The 26362-nt window shown below is 43.2% G+C and overlaps 1 protein-coding gene across 2 annotated transcripts in view; it reads right to left on the bottom strand.

The window, feature by feature from the left end:
• Positions 1 to 26362, bottom strand: part of LOC144595288 (mitogen-activated protein kinase kinase kinase kinase 4) — a 247524-nt gene that overhangs the window by 71980 nt on the left and 149182 nt on the right. For both annotated transcript variants that reach the window (XM_078402596.1, XM_078402595.1), the window contains exons 5-9: positions 19333 to 19443; positions 18047 to 18137; positions 15738 to 15868; positions 4559 to 4613; positions 195 to 273 (exon numbers count right to left, since the gene is read on the bottom strand). In XM_078402596.1, coding sequence (XP_078258722.1) covers positions 195 to 273; positions 4559 to 4613; positions 15738 to 15868; positions 18047 to 18137; positions 19333 to 19443 — 467 coding nt within the window. The remainder of the gene's footprint in view (positions 1 to 194; positions 274 to 4558; positions 4614 to 15737; positions 15869 to 18046; positions 18138 to 19332; positions 19444 to 26362) is intronic.

Here is a 26362-nt window from a genome sequence, read left to right on the forward strand (position 1 = left end):
CCGGTTATTGTGATGATGGAGGTCACCCTGATCGTGAATTATCATTTTAATTAGTGCTAGGCAGAATTCATTCTCATTGATAGTAGAGTTTCATCTTTCACCACGACAATGAGAAATTATGTACTGAAGAGGCCATGAACAAAAGAATGCAATTATCATAAGCAAACATTGCCCTTTGATGTGAAAGTACTTACCATTTCTTGGACTTCAAACGTGGGGGTGGATTCCTGGGAATGAGGAAGAGTGCTCTCATTGGGTGCATATCGCAGAGGGCTAAACGTGGGAACACACAAGAACAGTTGGCAGCACTACATTAATGCAACTCAAAATGGAAACAAATGCTTCATTCTCGGCTTATCTGTTAATCTTCCCATCTTTCACCCATCTTCTATCATTTAACTTCTAATTCAAATCCAGCAAAGACACAAAGTTATTGAGGGAAGGCTGGATTTATGATCCAAAGCCGTGGTGCATAAACAGAGATCGGTATTTTTGGTCTCTTCCCTACTCCTGTCAACAATACTCCACTACCTCTTTCCATCCAAATCACATCTCCTCTGCTTTGTTATATTTTTCCAATGACATTGATATTTCAAAAGACTAAAGAAAAAATTTGTATTTTATTTGAATGGTCCATTCTTAAGCCAAGAGTCACTTGGACCCTGTGGAACTCATGTGGTGCACATGTGTTGTGCACCCTGGGATCAGTGCAGGAGCAGATGTCTAATTGGATTTTCCTTTGACCAATCGCATTAATCATTGTTATACAACACAGAAACGGGCCCTTTGACACCAACCAAGATGCCCCATCTACACTCGCCCCACCTGCTTTCATTTGGGCCCATATCCCACTAACCGTCTCCTATCAATGTACCTGGACAAATTCTTTTAAATGGTTTGGTACCTGCCTCAACTACCTCCTCTGGCAACTCATTCCATATACCCAGCACCCTCTGTGTGAGATAGTTGCCCCACATGTTCTTATTAAATCTTTCCCCGCTGTCCTTAAACTATATCTTCTGGTTCTTGATTCTGTAACTCTGGGGGGGAAAAACTTTGCGCATTCACCCTATCTATTCCCTGCATGAGACATAAGGAAGTGCATATGTTGGCATCCTGAGCAAAACACAAAGAGTTGTCGTAACTCAACGGGTCAGGCAACATTGGTTGAGGGAATGGATAGGTGATGTTTCAGATTGTGACCCTTCTTCAGACCGGTTGTAGTAGGCTGAGAAAACTGGAAAAGGGAGATGAGGGCAGGACAAAGCCTGGCAAGTGATAAGATTAGAAAATTAACACCAGCTAACGCAGTTTCTATCACAATGTTTAAGAAACATATAAACAGGTACATGAATAGTTTAGGTTTAGAGGGATATGGGTCAAACACAGGCAGGTGGGACCAGTGTAGATATGTTGGTTGGTGTGGCCAGGTTGGGCTGATGACTTCCACGCTTATGACTCTATGACCATGAGAAGTAGAAACCTAGGGACTGTGGGCCAGCAGCAAATCTAATGGGGCAGACCCAAACCTTGAAGGACCGCAAGAATGATGAGTCAAGATGGGCACCCAAACTGGATATAAAAAGATACAAAATGCTGGAGTAACTCTAGCGGGTCAGGCAACATTTCTGGAGAACATGGATAGGTGTGATTTAGGGTTGGGACCGTTCTTCAGACTGGACACACGCAAACCCCTTGCAGCAGTGAGTGCATGGCAGGCCAGACAGGCTTATTCCATAGGCTGACAGATGCCCCAATGCTGCATATTGTGCACTTCATTATCAGAGTTACTGCCTATCGAAAAGAAAGTCTCATTTATGTTTGAGTATGTATTAGCCAGTATGCTCAGTTAATTCCACTAAAAATTGTGTCAACACCCCAATAATAAGAAATAATGAAACAGAAATATGTTCTGGTCTCCCTCACCTCACCACCACTTAAGTTTAAAAATGATTTGGCCTTTAACTGACAATTACATTCAGTCTGGAAAGCATTAAATACCCATACTACAAAGCATGAATTGTTCTTTTTTTAAGCTATTGCCGGGTATATCAACAAAAAAAAAAATCACAAATTATTTTCACAAATATCTAACTATTATTTTCAAAAATTATTTTCACAAATATCTATCTTTACTAGTTACCATGCTATTTTTACACAAGCAGGAAGGTAACAAATGCTAGTCCTACCCAGGTTCAGTAATGTGATTTGACAGGAGAGTTTGGCGTATCAAATGAACAATAATGAATCATTCATTATACTAATTATTTACTTTCTTTTGTAATTGACTGAAAAGCTGTAATAGAATAACACATGTGGTGGGCATATTTTTGTATATAAAATAATATATTTATCATAGAGGAATCACATGCTGTAAGCACTCAGCCTTCTGAAAAGAGAGACCAAAATGCTAATTCTGTTTCTCTTTCCGCAGAGCTGCTTGACCAGCTGAGTGTTTCCAGCAATTTCATTTTTAGATTTCCAGCATCTACAATTTTTTTAATTTTCAAATACCTTCATAGATCTGCAGAGAGAATACAAAAGATAGTGTAATGAATCCTAATCAAGTTCCAGGACAAAAAGCAGATTCCCAATATTGCTGTTGTGTGAGGCAGGTCAATGAAGGAGATTGTTCAACACATCTTAGCTATTGTGATTGTATCAAACTTGAATCTCTTGAATGAAAGCCTGACCTGCTGAGTTACTCCAGCATTCTGTGTCTTTCTTGAATGGACACTATGCTTCCACTAAAGCATTCATCACATTATTTTGACTGCTGAAAGTACTTTGTGCCACGTCGTTCCTGATATTTGCATAGATTGCTCCTTTCACCAATTTTAACAAATACCGATGGTTCTCATTTCCTCAACATGATTGGATCTAATGTTATTGATGAACACTATTTGTATTGTGCAGGCTCAATCGGTTATACCAAAGTAAATTGTGCAATTTCAATCAGGTACTAGAGAACCACTTAAAATGTATTTTGGAAATTGACAAGCAGATATAAAAGCTGTATTGGAAAAGAAAACTGTTTCCGTTTAGCATCCCTGCTGTAATCAGACATTGTCTCTCAAGAACACAGACGCTGCTTTCACTCCAGGGGGGCCATTGAAATTAAATGACTGCTCCTTTTGACACTTTTTCATTATTACTCAATATAGCATTCAGCCTTTAGTATGCTTAGCTTGCAGTAACAAAAATAAACAGTTTAAAAACCTCTATTTTTGAAAATCCAGCGAGGGAAGACTATCTTTGTTACTGTCTGGAACTCTCTAACCTCTAAACACCCTTATCCCCATTGACAATTGTTTTTATAATGCAATTTTCCAAAACATAAGGTTTCTGAGGAATGCAATTATCATATTATAGAACTACCTTGGTATCCTTGCACAAGTATCATGCGTTGCTTTGAAACAACGGCTTCAGATTTACCTCACCTATGCTCATTTACATCTCGTATAATGCTGCATCTGTGTCGACCATGCTGAAAGATCACTAGCTTTTGCCTTCATCTCTGATTTTATGCACAGGAAATATAATAAAATATAAGAGAATTGGCTCCATTCTCTTCTAATTTGATTCTCCTTCATCAGTCTGAAGAAGGGTCTCGACCCAAAACGCACCCATTCCTTCTCTCCAAGATGCTGCCTGACCTGCTGAGTTACTCCAGCATTTTGTGATACCTGCAGTTTTAGTATAATACTTTCTGATTTATATGCAATTTATAATATTCTACTTACAATGCTAATCTCTCCATGTGATATGACATTTTAAGAGATGAATTAAACATCAAGAACTTTCCACGTCATCATTTGCTATTTCTCACACTATCAACATTGTATTTGTGTCATCCACTTTTCCTTTATCATTGAATGTTTTAGCAACAATTTTCTACAGCAATAATTTGTCCATTTACCGGTCTTGCTCAACTGAAAGAATGGGTCGACTGGGTTTGTATTAACTGGAATTTAGAAGGATGTGAGGGGATCTTATAGACATATAAATTTCTTAAGGGATTGGATAGGCTAGATGCAGGAAAAATGTTCCCAATGTTGGGGGAGTCCAGAACCAGGGGTCACAGTTTAAGAATAAGGGGTAGGCCATTTAGAACTGAGATGAGGAAAAACTTTTTCACCCAGAGAGTTATGAATCTGTGGAATTCTCTGCCACAGAAGGCAATGGAGGCCAATTCACTTGATGTTTTCAAGAGAGAGTTAGATATCTCTTGAGGCTAACAGAATCAGGGGATATGGGGCAAAAGCAGGAACGGGGTACTGATTTCAAATGATCAACAATGGTCATATTGAATGGCGATGCTTGCTCGAATGGCCTACTCCTGCACCTATTTTTCTATGCTTCTAACTCCTTTTGCAGTTATTACTGAAATAGACTGTTTTGAGAACTTTACTAAACTTAAAATTTAGAATTCAGGCAGGAAGATAAAATGCCATGCCATTAGGCTGGCTGGATTTAAGTTTTGGCACCATGAATACAACATTTTAATCAAGAAATTGCCCATTTAAATATATGTTACATGTTTCATGATATTACTTACGAGGTGCTCCTTCAGCCATTTCAATAGCCGTGATCCCTAATGACCACAAGTCACTCTGTGAAAACAGTTAATTTTTCATTCTAATGTGGCAAAATATGGCAATATAACACAATTCTATTTTGATGTACGTGAAAATAATGTCAGAAGTCAAATGACGAATATATATATAAAAGATACAGATTAATTCCTGGAATACAGTGAATGCAATGAAGATTAAGCAAAAGGCCGCCTGCAACATTGGTGCAAGTGCACTGAAAATATTGAAATTTCTTGTAATTGCTTAGTTTAGGTTATTAATGTCACATGAACCAAGGTATAGTAAAAATCTTTGGTTTGCGATCTATCCAGTCAAAAGGATTATGCTTGGTTACAATCAAGCCTTCCGTCGTGCAGAGATGAAGGATTAAGGTGCCCGGTAAAGTCCGATTAAAGATAGTTCAAAGATTTGCAATGAGTGTTGAAGGGAGGTCAAGAGCACATTCCAACTGGTGGTGAGAGGATCATTCAGTTGCCTGGTAACAACTGGGAAGAAACTGTCCCTGAATCTGGAGGCATGCATTTTCAAACTTCTGTACCTCTTGCCTGATGGGTGAGGGGAGAAAAGGGAATGACCAGGGTAAGACTGATTCATGATTATGCTGGCAGCCTTGCCAAGGCAGCAGGAAGAGTAGATGAAGTCAATTGAGGGGAAGCATATGTCATTCTAGTAACTGGTGAAATTCATATAGTATCAAGCACACAAAACATTTTCATGATCTCATCCAGAAACTGTTAATGCCAATCAAGTACAACAAAAAGACAAAAGAAGGAAAGCCTTGGGAAGTGTGGTTTGTCACAATGATCTGTGGTATTTTACTTGAATCATTTGGGTAGAGACACAAAGGGTGGTTCATATCTGAAGATATATTTAAACTGGAAGCATGGTAAATTGTGGATCAGAATGCAGAAAGTAAAGAACAGACAAACAGATGAAGGATACAATTTGGTGCAGGTAAGTATGAAACAGTACTGAGAAAAAATCTAGAAGTTCCTTTTTTAGAAGTAGTTTAGCTATGGTCGACCACATGCATTTCTGATCAAATATTAAATGGAAGATATTGTAAGGAAATAGCACTATGTAAATCTGATAGAATTATAACACCCATGAAAGGATAGTTATATAAAGAAAGTGGGAAAACAAAGCAACGGTTAAGGGGATTCTAACAAAGATGTATTAGATTTGGTATAATCCAAGAGGCTTTTGCCCATGTTTGGCAAATTGACATCAGGATAGATGAGATTATCTTAAGGGGAATGAGGAACTAAGCAGGTATTTTGTAAATTGATTTATTGGAACATGGAATGTGTTGCTGCATATACCTACTGAAGCATAGATTATATGCTCTTTAAAAAGAAATTGAATAAATTGAAAAAATGTGACTAAGAAAATATTAGGACATACTGTTAAAAAACAGCAAGTGAAATAGAAATACATAGAGTAACATCAAGTAAAGCATTTACATCGACTGAGCAGTCATCTGCAGAACAGGTCACACTTTTTATTTAAAGAATGGGCAGACCTATTTTGGAGAAGTTATTGTGGCTGAAAATTGTGTTAAAATAATGGTTAGTTCAAAAATAGTTCATGTTAATAAAAGGGATCAGGTTAACTTTCTTATACTTAAAACAGCAAGGGATACAATTCTGCATGAAGTATACCTCAGCATGTTGCATCCATTAAAACATCAATGTGATGCCATTTTTCCATTTTCCCCGACTTTCCTCTTTTAACCCCTCTGCTCTGCTGCGGGAGCTATGTAAATTTCACTTTAAACTATATCATATTTCATCATTAGAAATGGTAGTTCCAATGAAAGATTTCGCAAAAATATCATTTTAAATATGTATTAACCCACAATTCAAAACAATTTGAGAAACCAATTAGCAATTATGCTCCATTATTTTAATTAGGCATTGAGGGAGTTCAAGTGGAATTATAAGGATTAAAAAGACAATTTTCAAAAATACAACATGTTTGAATGCAAAGTAGAAAAGCATAAATGGAATTTATTTTTTTAAACTTCTGCAAAGCAGTCATTGCAAGTTGATGAGATATTAACAGAGTGAGGGAAAACAAAGGTGAGAATTTCTTAAGATAGACACAAAAAGCTGGAGTAACTCAGCGGGACAAGCAGCATCTCTGGAGAGAAGGAATGGGTGATGTTTCAGGTTGAGACCATTCTTCAGATCTTCATGGTATCACTTCAACTAGATGTTAGCACAGGTGGCAAGCTGAATGATGTTGTGAGAAATTGGCGTGGGTTAGGACACAGGCAGCAGAGTTTTAGATGATCACAAGGTCATAAACCATCATATTATCAGTTGCAAAGAAGTTTGCAAGTTTTACTTTTCAGAGAAAACCTGTGAAGCAGTAGATTAGAAGGGGGGTAAAAATCTCAATTATCGTCCCCAATCACTACACATTTGCTTCCCTCAGAGCAGAATGCATGCAGACAAAATTAAATGAGAACCGAGGCACAACCGGGTGGTGCCACCAAGCAGTGGCTGCCTCACCAACAGTCTGTCTGTCCTTTCTTCTTTTTGTTATTTTTAGTATGTGTTAAAAAGTATGTTTTAGTGTTCCTTGGTTTGTTTTACGTGGGGGGTGGGCTGGGGAAAAACATTTTTTCAAACTCTTACCTTGACGGAGATGCGATTTTGTTCCGTATCGTATCTCCGTCCCTACTGCGGCCCAACATCGTGGAGTTGGCGGCCTTTCCTGGAGACCGACGGGCACTCCAAGCCGTGGGAGTCTGTGGGACTTTAACATCACGGAGCTCGCGATCCCTTTGCCAGGGATCAAAGTTCTAACCGTGGGGCCTTCACGACATTAACATCGTGAAGCCCATGGTCTCTGGTAGGAAGAGGGCGATTCAAGAGCTCCAAGAGGACGAATATTGAACTTTATTGCCTTCCATCACAGTGAGGAATGTGGAATCCACTGTGGTGGATGTTTATGGTAACTTTTATGTGGTTGGCTGTCTTGTTGCTTTTCACTTAGTATGGCAACTCAAATTTCACTGTACCTTAATTGGTACATGTGACAATAAACTGACCTTGAAACCTTGAAGAGCCGGCAGATGCTGGAACCTTGCCCAAAGCACCAGGCTTTTCCTACCACCCACATCCCTCCTTCCCAGCTGTACATTTCTTTCCTCTTTTTATCTGACACCCATTGTCTTCTTATCATCTCTAATCTTTGTCACTTACTCCACCCTTCGGCCAATCAAACTCCCCTACTGTACCCACCCATCACTTGCCAGGCTCTATCCCGCCCCCACCTCTCTTTTCCAGCTTTCACCCCACTCATCCATATCAGTCTGATAAAGAGACCCAATCTGAAACGTCCCCTGTTCATTCTCTCCTCAGATGCTGTCTGACCCGCTGAGTTCCTCCAGCACTTTGTGTTTAAAAGAGAAGCGAATTTGGCTTGGCCCTGATGTTACCCCAACATTCACCAGAGAGGTCTACTGAGGCTTACATAGAACATAGAAACATCGAAAATAGGTGCAGGAGGAGGCCATTCGGCCCTTCGAGCCACCACCGCCATTCATTGTGATCATGGCTGATCGTCCCCAATCAATACCCCGTGCCTGCCTTCTCCCCATGTGCCTTGATTCCACTAGCCCCTAGAGCTCTATCTAACTCTCTCTTAAATCCTTCCAGTGATTTGGCTTCCACTGCCCTCTGTGGCAGAGAATTCCACAAATTCACAACTCTCTGGGTGAAAACGTTTTTTCTCACCTCAGTTTTAAATGGCCTCCCCTTTATTCTAAGACTGTGGCCCCTGGTTCTGGACTCACCCAACATTGGGAACATTTTTCCTGCATCTAGCTTGTCCAATCCTATTATAAGTTTCTATAAGATCCCCTCTCATCCTTCTAAACTCCAGTGAATACAAGCCAAGTCTTTTCAATCTTTCCTCATATGTCAGTCCCGCCATTCCAGGGATCAATCTCGTGAACCTATGCTGCACTGCCTCAATTACAGGGATATCCTTCCTCAAATTAGGAGACCAAAACTGTACACAATACTCCAGATATGGTCTTACCAGGGCCCTATACAACTGCAGAAGAACCTCTTTACTCCTATACTGAAATCCTCTTGTTATGAAGGCCAACATTCCATTAGCTTTCTTCACTGCCTGCTGTACCTGCACGCCAACTTTCAGTGACTGGTGTACAAGGACACCCAGGTCTCGCTGCACCTCCTCCTTACCTAACCTAACTCCATTGAAATAATAATCTGCCTCCTTGTTTCTGCCGCCAAAGTGGATAACCTCACATTTATCTATATTATTATACTGCATCTGCCACGCATCTGCCCACTCACTCAACCTGTCCAGGTCACCCTGCAACCTCCTAACATCATCTTCACATTTTACACTGTCACCCATCTTTGTGTCATCTGCAAACTTGCTAGTGTTGCTTCTAATTCCCTCTTCCAAATCATTAATATATATGGTAAACAGTTGCGGCCCCAACACCGAGCCTTGCGGCACTCTACTCGCCACAGCCTGTCATTCTGAAAAGGACCCGTTTATTCCTACTCTTTGCTTCCTGTCTGCCAACCAAATTTCTATCCATGTCAACATCCTACCCCCAATACCATGTGCTCTAATTTTGGTCACCAATCTCCCGTGTGGGACCTTATCAAAGGCTTTCTGGAAGTCTAGATACACTACATCCACTGGCTCCCCTTCATCCATTTTACTTGTTACGTCCTCAAAAAATTCAAGAAGATTAGTTGAGCATGATTTCCCTTTCATAAATCCATGCTGACTTGGACTTATCCTTTTACTGCTATCCAAATGCTCTGTTATTACCTCCTTAATAATTGACTCCAGCATCTTTCCCACCACCGAAGTCAAGCTAACTGGTTTGTAATTCCCCGTTTTCTCTCTCGCTCCTTTCTTGAAAAGTGGGATAACATTAGCTATCCTCCAATCCACAGGAACTGCTCCTGAATCTATTGAACATTGGAAAATTATCACCAATGCATCCACTATTTTTAGAGCCACCTCCCTGAGGACCCTGGGATGCAGACCATCAGGCCCAGGGGATTTATCATCCTTCAGTCCCATTAGTCTACCCAATACTATTTCTCGCCTAATGAAAATTTCTTTCAGTTCCTCTACCCCCCTAGATCCTCTGTCCTCCAGTACATCTGGGAGATTGTTTGTGTCTTCCTTAGTGAAGACAGATCCGAAGTACCTGTTCAACTCTTCTGCCATTTCCTTGTTACCCATTATAATTTCACCCGTGTCTGCCTTGAAGGGACTTTGCTACTCTTTTTCTCTTAACATATCTAAAGAAGCTTTTACTGTCCTTCTTTATATTCTTGGCCAGCTTCCCCTCGTACTTCATCTTTTCAGCCCGCATTGCCCGTTTTGTTACCTTCTGTTATCCTATGAAAGTTTCCCAATCCTCTGGCTTGTAGCTACTCTTTGCTGTGTTATACATCTTTTAGACAATAGACAATAGACAATAGGTGCAGGAGTAGGCCATTCAGCCCTTCGAGCCAGCACCGCCATTCAATGCGATCATGGCTGATCACTATCAATCAGTACCCCGTTCCTGCTTTCTCCCCATACCCCCTCACTCCGCTATCCTTAAGAGCTCTATCCAGCTCTCTCTTGAAAGCATCCAACGAACTGGCCTCCACTGCCTTCTGAGGCAGAGAATTCCACACCTTCACCACCCTCTGACTGAAAAAGTTCTTCCTCATCTCCGTTCTAAATGGCCTACCCCTTATTCTCAAACTGTGGCCCCTTGTTCTGGACTCCCCCAACATTGGGAACATGTTATCTGCCTCTAATGTGTCCAATCCCCTAATTATCTTATATGTTTCAATAAGATCCCCCCTCATCCTTCTAAATTCCAGTGTATACAAGCCCAATCGCTCCAGCCTTTCAACATACGACAGTCCCGCCATTCCGGGAATTAATCTAGTGAACCTACGCTGCACGCCCTCCATAGCAAGAATATCCTTCCTCAAATTTGGAGACCAAAACTGCACACAGTACTCCAGGTGCGGTCTCACCAGGGCCCGGTACAACTGTAGAAGGACCTCTTTGCTCCTATACTCAACTCCTCTTGTTACGAAGGCCAACATTCCATTGGCTTTCTTCACTGCCTGCTGAACCTGCATGCTTCCTTTCATTGACTGATGCACTAGGACACCCAGATCTCGTTGAACTCCCCCTCCTCCTAACTTGACACCATTCAGATAATAATCTGCCTTTCTATTCTTACTTCCAAAGTGAATAACCTCACACTTATCTACATTAAACTGCATCTGCCATGTATCCGCCCACTCACACAACCTGTCCAGGTCACCCTGCAGCCTTATTGCATCTTCCTCACAATTCACACTACCCCCCAACTTAGTATCATCTGCAAATTTGCTAATGGTACTTTTAATCCCTTCGTCTAAGTCATTAATGTATATCGTAAATAGCTGGGGTCCCAGCACCGAACCTTGCGGTACCCCACTGGTCACTGCCTGCCATTCCGAAAGGGACCCATTTATCCCCACTCTTTGCTTTCTGTCTGTCAACCAATTTTCTATCCATGTCAGTACCCTACCCCCAATACCATGTGCCCTAATTTTGCCCACTAATCTCCTATGTGGGACCTTGTCGAAGGCTTTCTGAAAGTCGAGGTACACCACATCCACTGACTCTCCCTTGTCAATTTTCCTAGTTACATCCTCAAAAAATTCCAGTAGATTTGTCAAGCATGATTTCCCCTTCGTAAATCCATGCTGACTCGGAACGATCCCGTTACTGCTATCCAAATGCTCAGCAATTTCGTCTTTTATAATTGACTCCAGCATTTTCCCCACCACTGATGTCAGACTAACTGGTCTATAATTACCCGTTTTCTCTCTCCCTCCTTTCTTAAAAAGTGGGATAACATTTGCTATTCTCCAATCCACAGGAACTGATCCTGAATCTATAGAACATTGAAAAATGATCTCCAATGCTTCCACTATTTCTAGAGCCACCTCCTTAAGTACTCTGGGATGCAGACCATCAGGCCCTGGGGATTTATCAGCCTTCAGTCCCATCAGTCTACCCAAAACCATTTCCTGCCTAATGTGGATTTCCTTCAGTTCCTCCATCACCCTAGGTTCTCCAGCCCCTAGAACATTTGGGAGATTGTGTGTATCTTCCTCAGTGAAGACAGATCCAAAGTAACGGTTTAACTCGTCTGCCATTTCTTTGTTCCCCATAATAAATTCCCCTGCTTCTGTCTTCAAGGGACCCACATTTGCCTTGACTATTTTTTTCCTCTTCACGTACCTAAAAAAACTTTTGCTATCCTCCTTTATATTATTGGCTAGTTTACCCTCGTACCTCATCTTTTCTCCCCGTATTGTCTTTTTAGTTAACTTTTGTTGCTCTTTAAAAGAGTCCCAATCCTCTGTCTTCCCACTCTTCTTTGCTATGTTATACTTCCTCTCCTTAATTTTTATGCTGTCCCTGACTTCCCTTGTCAGCCACAGGTGTCTCTTACTCCCCTTAGAGTCTTTCCACCTCTTTGGAATAAATTGATCCTGCAACCTCTGCATTATTCCCAGGAATACCTGCCATTGCTGTTCTACCGTCTTCCCTGCTAGGGCCTCCTTCCAATCAATTTTGGCCAGCTCCCGCCTCATGCCTCTGTAATCCCCTTTGCTATACTGCAATACCGACACTTCCGATTTTCCCTTCTGCCTTTCCATTTGCAGAGTAAAACTTATCATGTTGTGATCACTGCCTCCTAATGGCTCTTTTACCTCTAGTCCCCTTACCAGATCAGGATCATTACACAACACTAAATCCAGAATTGCCTTCTCCCTGGTAGGCTCCAGTACAAGCTGTTCTAAGAATCCATCTCGAAGGCACTCTACAAACTCTCTTTCCTGGGGTCCATTTCCAACCTGATTTTCCCAGTCTACCTGCATGTTGAAATCTCCCATAACCACCGTAGCATTACATTTTTGACACGCCAATTTTATCTCCTGATTTAACTTGCACCCTAAGTCGAGGCTACTGTTTGGGGGCCTATAGATAACTCCCATTAGGGTCTTTTTACCCTTACAATTTCTCATTTCTATCCATACTGATTCAACATCTCCTGATTCTATGTCACCCCTTGCAAGGGAATGAATATCATTCCTTACCATCAGAGCAACCCCACCCCCTCTGCCCACCTGTCTGTCTTTTCTATACGTTGTGTACCCCTGAATATTCAGTTCCCAGCCCTGGTCCTCTTGTAGCCATGTCTCAGTGATCCCTACAACATCATACTTGCCCATGACTAACTGAGCCTCAAGCTCATCCACTTTATTTTTTATACTACGCGCATTTAAGTACAACACTTTAACTTCTGTATTTACCTCCCCTCTCACATCGTTCACAATTGGCCCTGCCCTTAATTTCTTTTCCGCTCTGGAACTTCTGTTCCCATTCTTCCTAGAGTCTTTTGCAATATCTCCTGTATTCCCTTTTACCTCATCTTCATATTCACAATTTGTTAACCCCTCCCCCCCACTACTTAGTTTAAAGCCACAGGTGTCACACTAGCAAACCTGCCTGCCAGAATGTTTGTCCCCCTGCTGTTAAGATGCAACCCGTCCCTTTTGTACAAGTCACCCCTAGCCCAGAAGAGATCCCAGTGGTCCAGAAATCTAAATCCCTGCTCTCTGCACCAGTCCCTCAGCCATAAATTCATACCCTCTATCTCTCTGTTCCTGGCCTCACCAGCACGAGGTACCGGTAGCAGTCCAGAGATAACTACCTTCGACGTCCTACTTCTCAGCGTTTTTCCCAACTCTCTAAACTCCCGCTGTAGCACCTCCTTCCTCTTCCGCCCGACGTCATTCGTGCCCACGTGCACAACGACTTCAGGTTGATCGCCTTCCCTCGCTAGGATTTTCTGAAGCCGGTCTGTGATGTGTTGAACCCTGGCACCAGGGAGGCAACAGACCATCCTCAAGTCCCTCCTGCTGCCACAGAATCTTCTATCCGTCCCTCGGACTATGGAGTCACCGACCACTACGGCTCTTCCAGACTTCGGTCTCCCCTGTCGTGTATCCTTGCCAACAGGTCCGCCACTCGGACTGGAAACGTCTTCTGCCCCGACAGTTCCCAAGAGGGTATACCTATTTGCAATAGGCACAGCCACTGGGGTCTCCTGTAGTCCACGTCCACTCCCCCCGGAAACAGTCTCCCACCTTCGCTCGACCTGGACCCTTGGCGTGACAGCCTCACAATAGGTCCTGTCGAGGAAACTCTCGCATTCCCGGATGGCCCTGAGGTCATCCAACTGCCTCTCCAACTCCACCACACGTCCCTTCAGGTGCTGCACCTGGACACAGTTCTTGCAGGTGTAGCTCCCAGAAGCTCCCGCGACGTCCCTGTCTTCCCACATCCTGCAGGAAACACACCGCACCAACTTTTCCGCCATCACCTTGTGCCTATAACCAGCTCTGGCTTAAAACAATGGTATCCTCCTCACCTCAGCCTCCTCGCCGAAGACTCGCAGCCAAAGACTCGCACTTTTCTCACTGGGCTGCACCTGAACAGGGCTGCACCCTTTTGTGAGCCTTGCTTATATCACCAATTTAAATTGCCTGATTGTCCAATTTACCTGACTTCTCACTTAAACTGCCTGTTGAACTGTGATTAGCACTTACTTTACTGCTCAGCCAACGGGCGTCCTTGCTCTGCTCCCGGACTTTTCAAACTGACTACTACTTCCTTTTGGCGCTCTTTTTAAACTGCCTGTTCTTTTAGTTTTATTCCATCCCTAACTTCCCTCGTCAGCCACGGTTGCCTCCTACTCCCCTTAGAATCTTTCTTCCTTTTTGGAATGAAATGATCCTGCGTCTTCCGGATTATGCCCAGAAATTCCTGCCATTGCTGTTTCACCGTCAATCCTGCTAGGATCCCTTTCCAGTCTACCTTGGCCAGCTCTTCTCTCATGCCTTCATAGTCCCCTTTGTTCAACTGCAAAACTGACACTTCCGATTTAACCTTCTCCTTCTCAAATTGCAGATTGAAACTAATCATATTATGATCACTGCCTCCAAGCGGTTCCTTAACCTCGAGTTCTCTTATCAAATCTGGTTCATTGGACAACACTAAATCCAGAATTGCCTTTTCTCTGGTAGGCTCCATTACAAGCTGCTCTAAGAATCCATCTCGGAGGCACTCTACAAACTCTCTTTCTTGGGGTCCAGAACCAACCTGATTTTCCCAGTCTACCTGCATATTGAAATCGCCCATCACCACAGTGGCATTACCTTTCTTACATGCCAGTTTTAACTCCTGCTGCATCTTACACCCTTCATCCGGGCATCTATTTGGGGGTCTGTAGATAACACCAATTAGTGTCTTCTTGCCTTTACAATTCCTCAACTCAATGCACAGTGACTCTACCTCGTCAGTCCCTATGTCTTCCCTCGCAAGGGACTGAATTTCATCCCTCACCAGCAGAGCTACCCCACTGCCTCTGCCCACCTGCCTGTGCTCAACTTATACATATGGCCACATGTGGACACCAACATCTGGACTCGCAGATGAATGGTGATTATTGGATATGAATGGTGTTAGAATATTACAGGACAAAAAATTCAAAGCATAGCTAGCATTAGTTTAGGTTAGTTTAGAGATACAGTGCAGAAACAGGCCCTTCAGCCTAGCGAGTTCGCACTAACCGGTGATCCCCACACATTAACACCATCCTATACATCGGGGAGAACATACAAACTCTGTACAGACAAGCACACATAGTCTGGATCTAACCCGGGTCCCTAGCGCTGTAAGGCAGAATTGTGCCCAATTTCATTTCATTATTCCAATTTCATTTTCTCCATTGTTTATCTTTGGGTAAGTAAATGAAACAACCCCATTTTTGGTAACATTTTTTGGCATTCAGTAAGCATTCTGCTGATGGTTCACCATGACCCCCAAAAAAAAAATATATATATATCACTTGTTACCTGCAAATAAAAGGATCATTGACTGCATAAAATGACCATCTTGTTTTAGTCTTTTTCTAAATACTGGGTGAATGAATGAGAGAGAATTGAATTTTAAGAATTTCCAAGACAATACCAATTCAAAAAGTGTTGAAATCTAACGTCTTACTCTGTAATCATATGTTGCATCTGGATTCTCATCACAAGCAATGACCTCTGGTGCCATCCAGTAGGGTGTTCCAATGAAGGTGTTCCTTCTTCCAACAGTTCTGTCCAATTGTGCACTAACACCAAAATCAACTGTAAAAGAAAAAATCAGGGTACCCCATGATCCATGTAGGTAGAATACAAGGAGCATTTTTTTAAATGAGTCTATTCAATAAGTACACAAAGATGTTGACAAACACTATATTTACATTAATATATAAATTCAATAAGTTCAATTTCTGAGATGGGTGTCTCAACCTAACTATAACAAGACTAACAAAACCACGGCCAATGTCATAAAAGGTTAGTTCTACTTTCCTTCTGAAAGAGCCACCAAAGATTCGGATAATTAGAAGAGCCCCATAGAAATTATTGTCTTCCAAATGCTTGCAGTTTAGTTCCATTCAACCGGGCATTTACAACTTGTGGCATGGATAACTAGAGAACCAACAATTATTAAAGTTACTATATATATATATATATATATAGAAACATAGAAAATAGGTGCAGGAGTAGGCCATTCGGCCCTTCGAGCCTGCACCGCCATTCAATATGATCATGGCTGATCATCCAGCTCAGTAGCCTGTACCTGCCTTCTCTCCATACCCCCTGATCCCTTTAGCAAAAAGGGCCACATCTAACTCCCTCTTAAATATAGCCAATGAACTGGCCTCAACTACCTTCTGTGGCAGAGAATTCCACAGACTCACCACTCTCTGTGTGAAGAAATGTTTTCTCATCTCGGTCCTAAAAGACTTCCCCCTTATCCTTAAGCTGTGACCCCTGGTTCTGGACTCCCCCAACATCGGGAACAATCTTCCCGCATCTAGCCTCTCCAACCCCTTAAGAATTTTATATGTTTCTATAAGATCCCCCCTCAGTCTTCTAAATTCCAGCGAGTACAAGCCCAGTCTATCCAGTCTTTCCTCATATGAAAGTCCCGCCATCCCAGGGATCAATCTGGTGAACCTTCTCTGTACTCCCTCTAAGGCAAGAACGTCTTTCCTCAGGTTAGGAGACCAAAACTGCACACAATACTCCAGGTGCGGTCTCACCAAGGCCCTGTACAACTGCAGCAGAACCTCCCTGCTCCTAAACTCAAATCCTCTTGCTATGAATGCCAACATACCCATTCGCTTTCTTCACTGCCTGCTGCACCTGCATGCTTGCTTTCAATGATTGGTGCACCATGACACCCAGGTCACGTTGCATCTCCCCTTCTCCCAATCGGTCACCTTATATATCTTAGTTTAAAAAGCATGGAAAATACTTGATTAGTATGGGTGTCAGGGGTTATTGGGGGGGGGGGGGAGGCAGAACGATGGGGTTGAGGGAATGATAGATCAGCCATAATTGAAAGGCTGAGTAGACTTGATGGGCCGACTGACCTAATTCTGCTCCTATAACTTATGAACAAGAAATAAGGTGACCTCAAAGTGTGTGGATTTCAAATTCAATAAAAGATTCCTTTTGAGAATAGGTTCAGATAAATTCAGCTTCAACAAACCATACCATTTGTTATAAGGCTAACTGATTTAAAAAGTTTCCCAATGCCAAATAATTTCAATGGCAATTGTAAATCTAAATCTTTTATCTTTGCTTCATGTTTTCAATTCATAGAAATAAATGTTCCCTGTAATGTTATTAATAAATGATTGACTTTATTTTATGCACAATTGATCCACTTTAGTAGGCATGATTAATAGTCAAAACAATGGACGGAGTTCCCAGTAGTGATATTGCTTCAAATTAAAAAGTGAAATTTCTTCAAAGGCCTTTAAATACTTTACACTCATTCGTCCATTTTCAGACAAGTAATTGATGGGTTATTATCAAACCTAGAATTAGGCTGACTTAAACATGTATTACTATTGAAAAACATAGAATGAACAAAATATATTTGGAGAAAGTGTCTAAATTGTCACCAATTCTTATTTATTTCTGCATATTTAAAAAATTGTTTCATTGTATATTCATAGTAAGGCAACAAATCAAAAATAAAAACGCATGACAATTCTTAGGATTATACATCATTCATTACACAGCACTGCATAATGAAATAATTGAAGACTGCCAATCTCATTGAAAACTCGAGCTCATTACTGCAAGTTGTATACTTGCCTCAAATTTTCAATTTAACCTGCTCCATCCAAGTCTGTGTACATGAATATTTGGCTTATTGCTAATTAGTGAATTTTCTCTCAGATGTTGTACCATATATTAAAACATTAATGATTCCAAAATTCAAGCTTTCTGTCGTTAATTACGTACCCAGCTTCACTTCAGCATTTTCTGTAAGCAATACATTCTGGCCTTTGATGTCACGATGAATAACATGATGGACATGAAGATGTGACAAACCCTAAGAAGAATTTAAACAAATGTGCACAATTTATATATATTTTTAAACAGCACAAAAATCTAACCTGCACATGTTCAATTGCTAATTCATTGCTTATTTCATTGCTTTTGTGCGCTAACATTTTTAAGAACCTACATACTAAAATAATATAGTACTAAGACAAAATATTAAATTAACATGAGGGCGGCACGGTAGCGCAGCGGTAGAGTTGCTGCATAACAGCGAATGCAGCGCCGGAGACTCAGGTTCGATCCTGACTACGGGTGCTGCACTGTAAGGAGTTTGTACGTTCTCCCCGACACCTGCGTGGGTTTTCTCCGAGATCTTCGGTTTCCTCCCACACTCCAAAGACGTACAGGTATGTAGGTTAATTGGCTGGGTAAATGTAAAAATTGTCCCTAGTGGGTGTAGGATAGTGTTAATGTACGGGGATCGCTGGGCGGCACGGACTTGGAGGGCCGAAAAGGCCTGTTTCCGGCTGTATATATATGATATGATATGAACATGAATTGGCACTAATTAGGGCTGCAAAGTTCAGGTTATAGCTGAACAATCCAGTCTAAAATCTGAATTTTACAACTACTGGGTTAGGAAAGGGTATTATTTCATATGAACAATATTTTTAGCTGAACCCATCTTCAGTGGTGAAATTTTGTGTAGACCACCGCTGCCAAGAAAGGAAGTAAATCAGATCATGTGTGATGCCTCGAATACTTCTGCATTTTAAATGCATTTCAAGGTCTGAAGGGCAACACCGATGGCAGTTGGCCCAGACTGTGAATGCTTATTCTGAGAAAAATCTTGCGAACAAAAGAGCTTGAAAAGTAATTTTGGATGGCTACATTGATTTGGAAGACACCAAACAACAGAATTGAAGTAATACACAAAATCTGAATATTGTTTTTAAAATACACAAATTAGTTCAAGGCCTTCACCATCAATACATCTGGAGACTTTTAGTTTAAATGATGAATCTGTTATTAATTCTCCAAATTCAACTCCCATATAAATTTGAATACAGGCCAGACCAACATGCTGCAACAGAATCACTAAATGTCCTTTTGATACTAAATCCACTGCGTTTATGCAATGGTAATGGATTTTTTCTTGCTTGGATAAGCTATGCTCTTCTACTTTGATCATAAACACCTGTACTCAACCAGCCTTTGGACTTCATTCAAAAACCTACACTCACCCGAATGATCTCTCTGCAGATGTATGCAATCCAGTCTTCCTTCAGGCAATTTCCTTTCGTGTTTTTTACCAAGTCGGTAATGGATCCTGCACCACAGAACTCCATTACAAGCTATTGGAAAACAACATTTTAGTAAAATTAAAGCAAATTACTTCAGTGGCATCTATTAACAACTATTACGATAGAGATGTGACATCTTATTTCAGTCTTGCACCTCCATAATTGTTATTAAATTCACAGAACAATATTAAATTGTACTAATCTCTACTTTACTTCAAAATCAATACATGATCTACTTAAAATAAAAATGACCGCATACAAGCTTTGCACAAAGAAGCTTTACTTGACAATCTATATCTATATACTAAAACTCGTTTGTTTGTTTGTTTGTTCCTGAACTACAGCCAAAACGGTACACAATAGCGCGACAATTTTAGGCCCACCTTATTTACCGTTGTCCCTTTGGTGCAAATGGAAGATGTTTCATTGAAATCGGTGTATATATTTATAAAGTTATTCACATTTTAAAGTTTAAATCTATCTCCTGGGGAGGGAGGTGCAGGGAGGGAGGGAGGGAGAGACATGGAGGGAGGGGGTGGAGGGAGGGGGGTGGAGGGAGGGGGGTGGAGGGAGGGAGGGGGGTGGAGTGAGGGAGGGGGGTGGAGGGAGGGAGGGGGGTGGAGGGAGGGAGGGGGGTGGAGGGAAGGAGGGGTGTGGAGGGAGGGAGGGAGGGGGTGGAGGGAGGGATGGTGGTGGAGGGAGGGAGAAAAGGAGGGAGGGGGACGGAGAGAGGGGGAGGATGGAGGATAAGGGGGTGTTGAGGGGGATGGTGGGAGGGAAGGGAAAGGAGGGGAGGGGAGGGGAGGGGAGGGGAGGGGAAGGGAGGGAGAGAGGGAGGGAGGGAGAGAGGGAGGGAGGGAGGGAAGGAGAGGGTGCTGCACCAATGCAGGAGAGGTTTGGGCCCAATGGGTCTACTTGGTCTAGTGTATGATTAAAACTCTCATCTTGTGTGTTTGTAATATACTAGACCCAGTGGACCCGTTGGGCCCACAACTCATTGCGTTGCCATTGTGATGAGGAAAAATCACACTTTTTTCTTTAAAATAAATGGCTTTTAAAAAATTAATTAATACACCCCAATGTATATCGCGATTTTTCTTTAAAATTGTGTTTTTTCTGCATTGGTCTAGCACCCTCCCCTCCCCCTCTTCTTCCCCACCCACTCCTCCCCTTCCCCTCCCACCTCCCAGTCACCATTCCCCCTTATGTCACCCCCCTCCATTCTTAGGGGCTCTCCGGCGGCGCCGCCATTCCCGCCCGTCGGGTTTCCATTGTGATGTCAAACATGGAGGTATTACTGCGCATGGGCGGCTGACAGGCACAGCAAGTGGAAAATTGATTTATTAAAGTTTAAAATGTGAATAACAAAATATAACAATTTGAACGTCAATAGGATTTCTTGATGCAGGAATTTTCAACATCATTTCCTCTTTTCACAACAGGAGTTGTCGAAAATCGCCACAACAAAAGGTAAGAATGCCGCCATAAAGGCTCATCGTTCTTTTTGCATAGATGTCGAAGAGTTCTGTCCACTGCTTCAAAGCTCTCCCTCCTAATCATCGGGCACTCATCCCAAACAATCAGTCTCACACTCCTGATCAAATGAACCATGTTGGAGTTCTTCTCAATGTTGCCCATTGTATTATCGGTCACTTCGATGGGTATCTTGAATCGAGAATGTGCAGTTCTTCCACCAGGCATCAATGTAGCTGCTATACCAGAGGATGCTACAGCAAAAGCAACGTCAACTTGACCTCGAACTTTGGAGAGGATCAAATTGGTGAGGATTGTTTTGCCCATTCCTGCTGGTGTATCAATGAAAAACATTGAAGGAACATTCCTTTCCAAGCAGCTGCACACATGGTCATACACTGCTCTTTGCTCAGCATTCAACAGAGGCTCCTTCTCTTCAACAAATCACTGTTGTTCAGGCCTATTGTACTGCAGTTCACTCAGCAATTCTGGATTGTCATCATCAAGGTTCATCCTTCCATGTCTTGGTTGTGGCACATGAAAGTATCCCAGTGTCTTGTTGTAATTCACAAGCTTGTCTTAAATATACAACAGAGCCTGATCAGTATGCCTCTCATGAGTCATGATATTTGGATCATCGATTGTTCTCCGTTCTCTTTGAAGGTAATCTTCAGACGGCGGCGGTGAATTCTTGAAGCGATCCCATAATTGTCAAGAAGAGTTGATCTCAGCAATCGTCAGCAAACCAAACAAATCTCTCATTACTTCGGGGAGTCTTGTCCGCTCAGCATCTTCCATCGTCTGTTGCCAATGGTCGCCAGTTTGCAACAAACCTCTTTCTATGCAGACGTCTTTGAAAGAAGGAAAAATATGTCCATCATGCGTCCTCGATGAATCAAAGGATACTGGCTCTTTTTTGTGATGGAGAAGCAGTCTCAAGTAGTAGAGGTCACATCTTGGAGAAACGGTATACACTCGTCCCAGAACGTTAGCTTCTAAAATACCTGGATCTTCCAGTATCTTCCCAAACTTCCTTCTTTGCCATTTCTTATTGTTCCATGTGTAAAATTGGGGTACATCAGCGTAGTACTGTGTTCTTGCACATTGATCTCAAGAACACAATTCCATGAATTCAGTTAAAGTTGTTCTCGTGATATCCTCATTTCTCACCAGCCGACCAGCATCGACTCTGATGACAACTTGTTGTTCTTGTGGTAGATGTATCTGGAGTCGAATGACAGCGGGGCGTCTCTCATGAGTTGGAAATCCAAGGATTGATCCCACTGCTTCCGACAGACCAATGTATCTGCCAATAAAGTACTGTGCAATTTCATCATCCCTGTTAACTCCAAAAACTGTTTGATCACTCCCCTTCAAGGTGTACTTGAACACGTATTTGACCTACTTTACAGAGGAGCATATCTCAACGTTGATGTGACATTTGAACAACTTCAAGAGTTTAGCATTACAGGGCACCACCCATTCAGAAGTAATAGGTTGATCCCGGTGTCCTTCTTGATGTCCCTGAAATCCTCCCATATCCGGAGATCGTCTCCTGTACAGAGGGTGTGACTCATCTCCATACCTTGTGCTGTCGATAAACAGCTTTTGGAATCTCTTTCTGCATCTTCCATTCTTCCAACATGGAGAGGTCTGGTCGCAGTATGGTTCATGAACAGACCTCCCAACATTTGGTTTTACAAATTCATAATTTTGATGTCCAAAATTCTGAATTTTACATCAAATTCATAATATGGCACCAAATGCAACTTTTCAGCAAAATAAAGTATGCATGCCAAATGCACATACGCGTTGTGCTACATTCATGTGTGAAAAACGACTATTTTTTCCAACAGTCTGTAGTTCAGGGGGGGAGGGGGAGGAGGGGAAGGGGAAGGGGGTTGGAGGAGGGGGAGGGGGGGAGAAGAGTGTGGGGCCGGAAGGGGGTCGGGCGCTGCGTGAATGCGGGAGAGGTTTGGGCCCAGCGGGTCCGCCTGGTCTAATTAGTCTGACCTTTAACTGCTCGGCGGTGGCTCCGGGGCTGAGCGGTGAAGGAGACGCCCGTGGCTGAGAGCGGCAGCAGGAGGAGCGGCGGCGGCGGTGGAGATGCTGGAGGCTCAGCGGTTTTGGCAGCGATGGAGACGCCCGGGGTTTAGAGCGGGAAGAAGCAGCGGCGGCTCCGGGGCTGAGCGGTGAAGGAGACGCCCGGGGTTTGGAGCGGCAGCGGCGGTGGTGATGGCGGGGCAAGGGCTCCGGGGCGCAGTGACACGGCAGCGATGGAGACGCCCGGGGTTTAGAGCAGCAGCGGGAGTGGCGGCCATGATGGAGATGCCCGGGATTTGGAGCAGCGGCGGCGCTGCTCCCCCCACTTGGGCCGGGAAACCATTTGGGCGTCTGGCGGGAAGTGGGAGCTGAACAAAAATGGTGACCTTCCCCCCAACTGCGCACGCGGAGTCACCCGGCGCCATCTTACGTAAGTGTGGGCGCTGGTCTGGCGGCCATCTCACATAAGGACCGCCCCTCCCCCGACTGCGCATGCGCGGGTTTTTAAAAACATTACAATGTGAATAACTTTTCAAATATAACACCAATTTCAATAAAACTACCATTTTTACCATTAAAGTGATGACGGTGAGCAAGGTGGACCTAAAATTGTCACGCTACCGTTTTGGCTAAAGTTCAATCACAAACAAGATAACAAATGAGAGATTTAGTATATAGATAGATTTATACCCGAATTACAGTCAAAACGGTACACGATAGCACAACAATTTTAGGCCCACCATACTCATAATTGTCCTGCGATGTGCAAATAACACGTTTCGTTCAAATTGGTCTTAAATTTTAAAAGTTATTGACATTTAAAAAAAATTTAATCCCTTTTCCACTTGCCTTGCCCGTCAGCCGCGCCTGCCTCAGTTTTCGACATCACAATGGGGGAAGGTCCGCGTGTGCGTAGTTGGGAGCTCGGAGGGAGTTGGGACCCGCCCGAGTGACAGGAGTGGCGGCCAATGAGGGGGGGGGGGAGGAGAGTGGAAGAGGCGAGACCTGAAGGAGGGGGAGGTGAAGGGACCCGCAGGAGTGAAGGGAGAGGCGGTCAATAAGGGGTGTGGGATTGGAGTGAAAGAGGAGGGACCAGAAGGAGACAGAGGGGGAGGTTCCCGCCCCCCTCAATGAAGAGAGAAACCGCGGGGCAGGAATGGCAATCAGGAGAGGTTTGGACCCAATGAGCAGTTGGGAGCTCGGAGGTGGGGTGGGAGCTGCCCGAGTGACGGGAGTGGCGGCCAATCGGGGGGGGGGGGGGGGGTTTGAGGAGAGCTCTCCTGCTGCTGGCCGTCTGGGGCCGGGGTGAGTGACTCCCTCTCCCCCTCGCATACCCCAGGCCCCAGGGGAAACTCCCCGGCCCGCAACAAGTCCACGGGTCATCAGTCGGGGGAGGGTTGCCAGGCCCGCAGGAGAGGTTTGGACCCAATGGGGGTTGCCGGGCCCGCAGGAGAGGTTTGTACGGAGGGTTGCCGGGCCCAAATGAGATGTTTGGACCCAACGGGAGTTGCCGGGCCCACAGAAGAGGTTTGGGCCCAATGGGTCCACGGCCGGTTAGTGTGAAATAAAAATCCCGCGCTAAAATTTCAAATCTGTCTATATCACGTCAAGATTAGAGACAAAAAATAATTTTAGAAAGACCAATACTGATCTTTTGAACAGAGTATTGTCTATACCATTAATAACTGATCTATTTTGATAGTGCACTATATGGTAGAGCACACCATATATGGAGCAAGGCCTCCAATGAATGCAAAATGTAATTGAAAACAAATTACCCTACCTACCTCAGCTGTTTCACGATTATAGATCTCATTATTAATTAGTATATGTAATTTAACTGCATGCAGAAGTCAGACACACCTGCAATCATTTTATAAGTAAATGTTAGTTTGACTCATTTGGTGACAAGCTTATTTCCACACAGGATATTGGTCAGGCTCCACTCTGACATTTGCTTACATACAAATTAGAAGCAGGAGTAGGGCATTCAACTCTTGGATGAAATGCAATCTCTACTCAACATACCTATCTATCTTAGGCACTCATTGGCCTCTTTGCTTACCAAGAATTTATTAATCTCTGCCTTAAAAATATACAAAAACTCTGCTCCTCCTGCTATTTAATGATGAGAATTCTAATGACCCATGATCTTTAGAAAATAATTCACCTCATCTACCAAAACAGACAGCTGCTGTCTATACGGAGTTTTTACCTTCTCCCTGTGACCACATGGGTTTTCCCCGGTACTCCAGTTTCTCCCCACATTCCAAGGACGTACAGGTTTGTGGGTTAATTGGCTTTGATAAAAATTGTAAACTGAGCCTAGTGTGTAGGATGGTGTTAATGTATGGAGGTGATCTTTGGTCGGCACATACTCGATGGGCTGAAGGGCCTGTTTTGCACTGTATCTCTAAAACTAAGCCAACCCTTTATTTGTAAATAGTGACTGAGTTCTGGCTTCTGCATCAGGGCTAATGTTCCAGCATGCCCCCAGAGGAGAGAGCTGTTCTGTGTTTTTTTGTTATCACATTCTCAACACATTATGTTTGAAATATTATGTTGGTAGCCCTCTGTTAAAGGTTCCTCTGACACTATAAAGAAAACCAAATGTTATCCAAATGCATGGTTATTTCATCATCTAATTCCACATAGAAAACGTGTCTGAAGAAGGGTCCCGACCCAAAATTTCTCCTGTCCACTCCCTCCACATATACTGCCTGACTGCTGAGTTCCAATAGACAATAGACAATAGGTGCAGGAGTAGGCCATTCAGCCCTTCGAGCCAGCACCGCCATTCAATGCGATCATGGCTGATCACTCTCAATCAGTACCCCGTTCCTGCCTTCTCCCCATACCCCCTCACTCCGCTATCCTTAAGAGCTCTATCCAGCTCTCTCTTGAAAGCATCCAACGAACTGGCCTCCACTGCCTTCTGAGGCAGAGAATTCCACACCTTCACCACCCTCTGACTGAAAAAGTTCTTCCTCATCTCCGTTCTAAATGGCCTACCCCTTATTCTCAAACTGTGGCCCCTTGTTCTGGACTCCCCCAACATTGGGAACATGTTATCTGCCTCTAATGTGTCCAATCCCCTAATTATCTTATATGTTTCAATAAGATCCCCCCTCATCCTTCTAAATTCCAGTGTATACAAGCCCAATCGCTCCAGCCTTTCAACATACGACAGTCCCGCCATTCCGGGAATTAACCTAGTGAACCTACGCTGCACGCCCTCCATAGCAAGAATATCCTTCCTCAAATTTGGAGACCAAAACTGCACACAGTACTCCAGGTGCGGTCTCACCAGGGCCCGGTACAACTGTAGAAGGACCTCTTTGCTCCTATACTCAACTCCTCTTGTTACGAAGGCCAACATTCCATTGGCTTTCTTCACTGCCTGCTGAACCTGCATGCTTCCTTTCATTGACTGATGCACTAGGACACCCAGATC

Source organism: Rhinoraja longicauda, chromosome 7 (assembly GCF_053455715.1).
Source record: "Rhinoraja longicauda isolate Sanriku21f chromosome 7, sRhiLon1.1, whole genome shotgun sequence".
Lineage (NCBI taxonomy): Eukaryota > Metazoa > Chordata > Chondrichthyes > Rajiformes > Arhynchobatidae > Rhinoraja > Rhinoraja longicauda.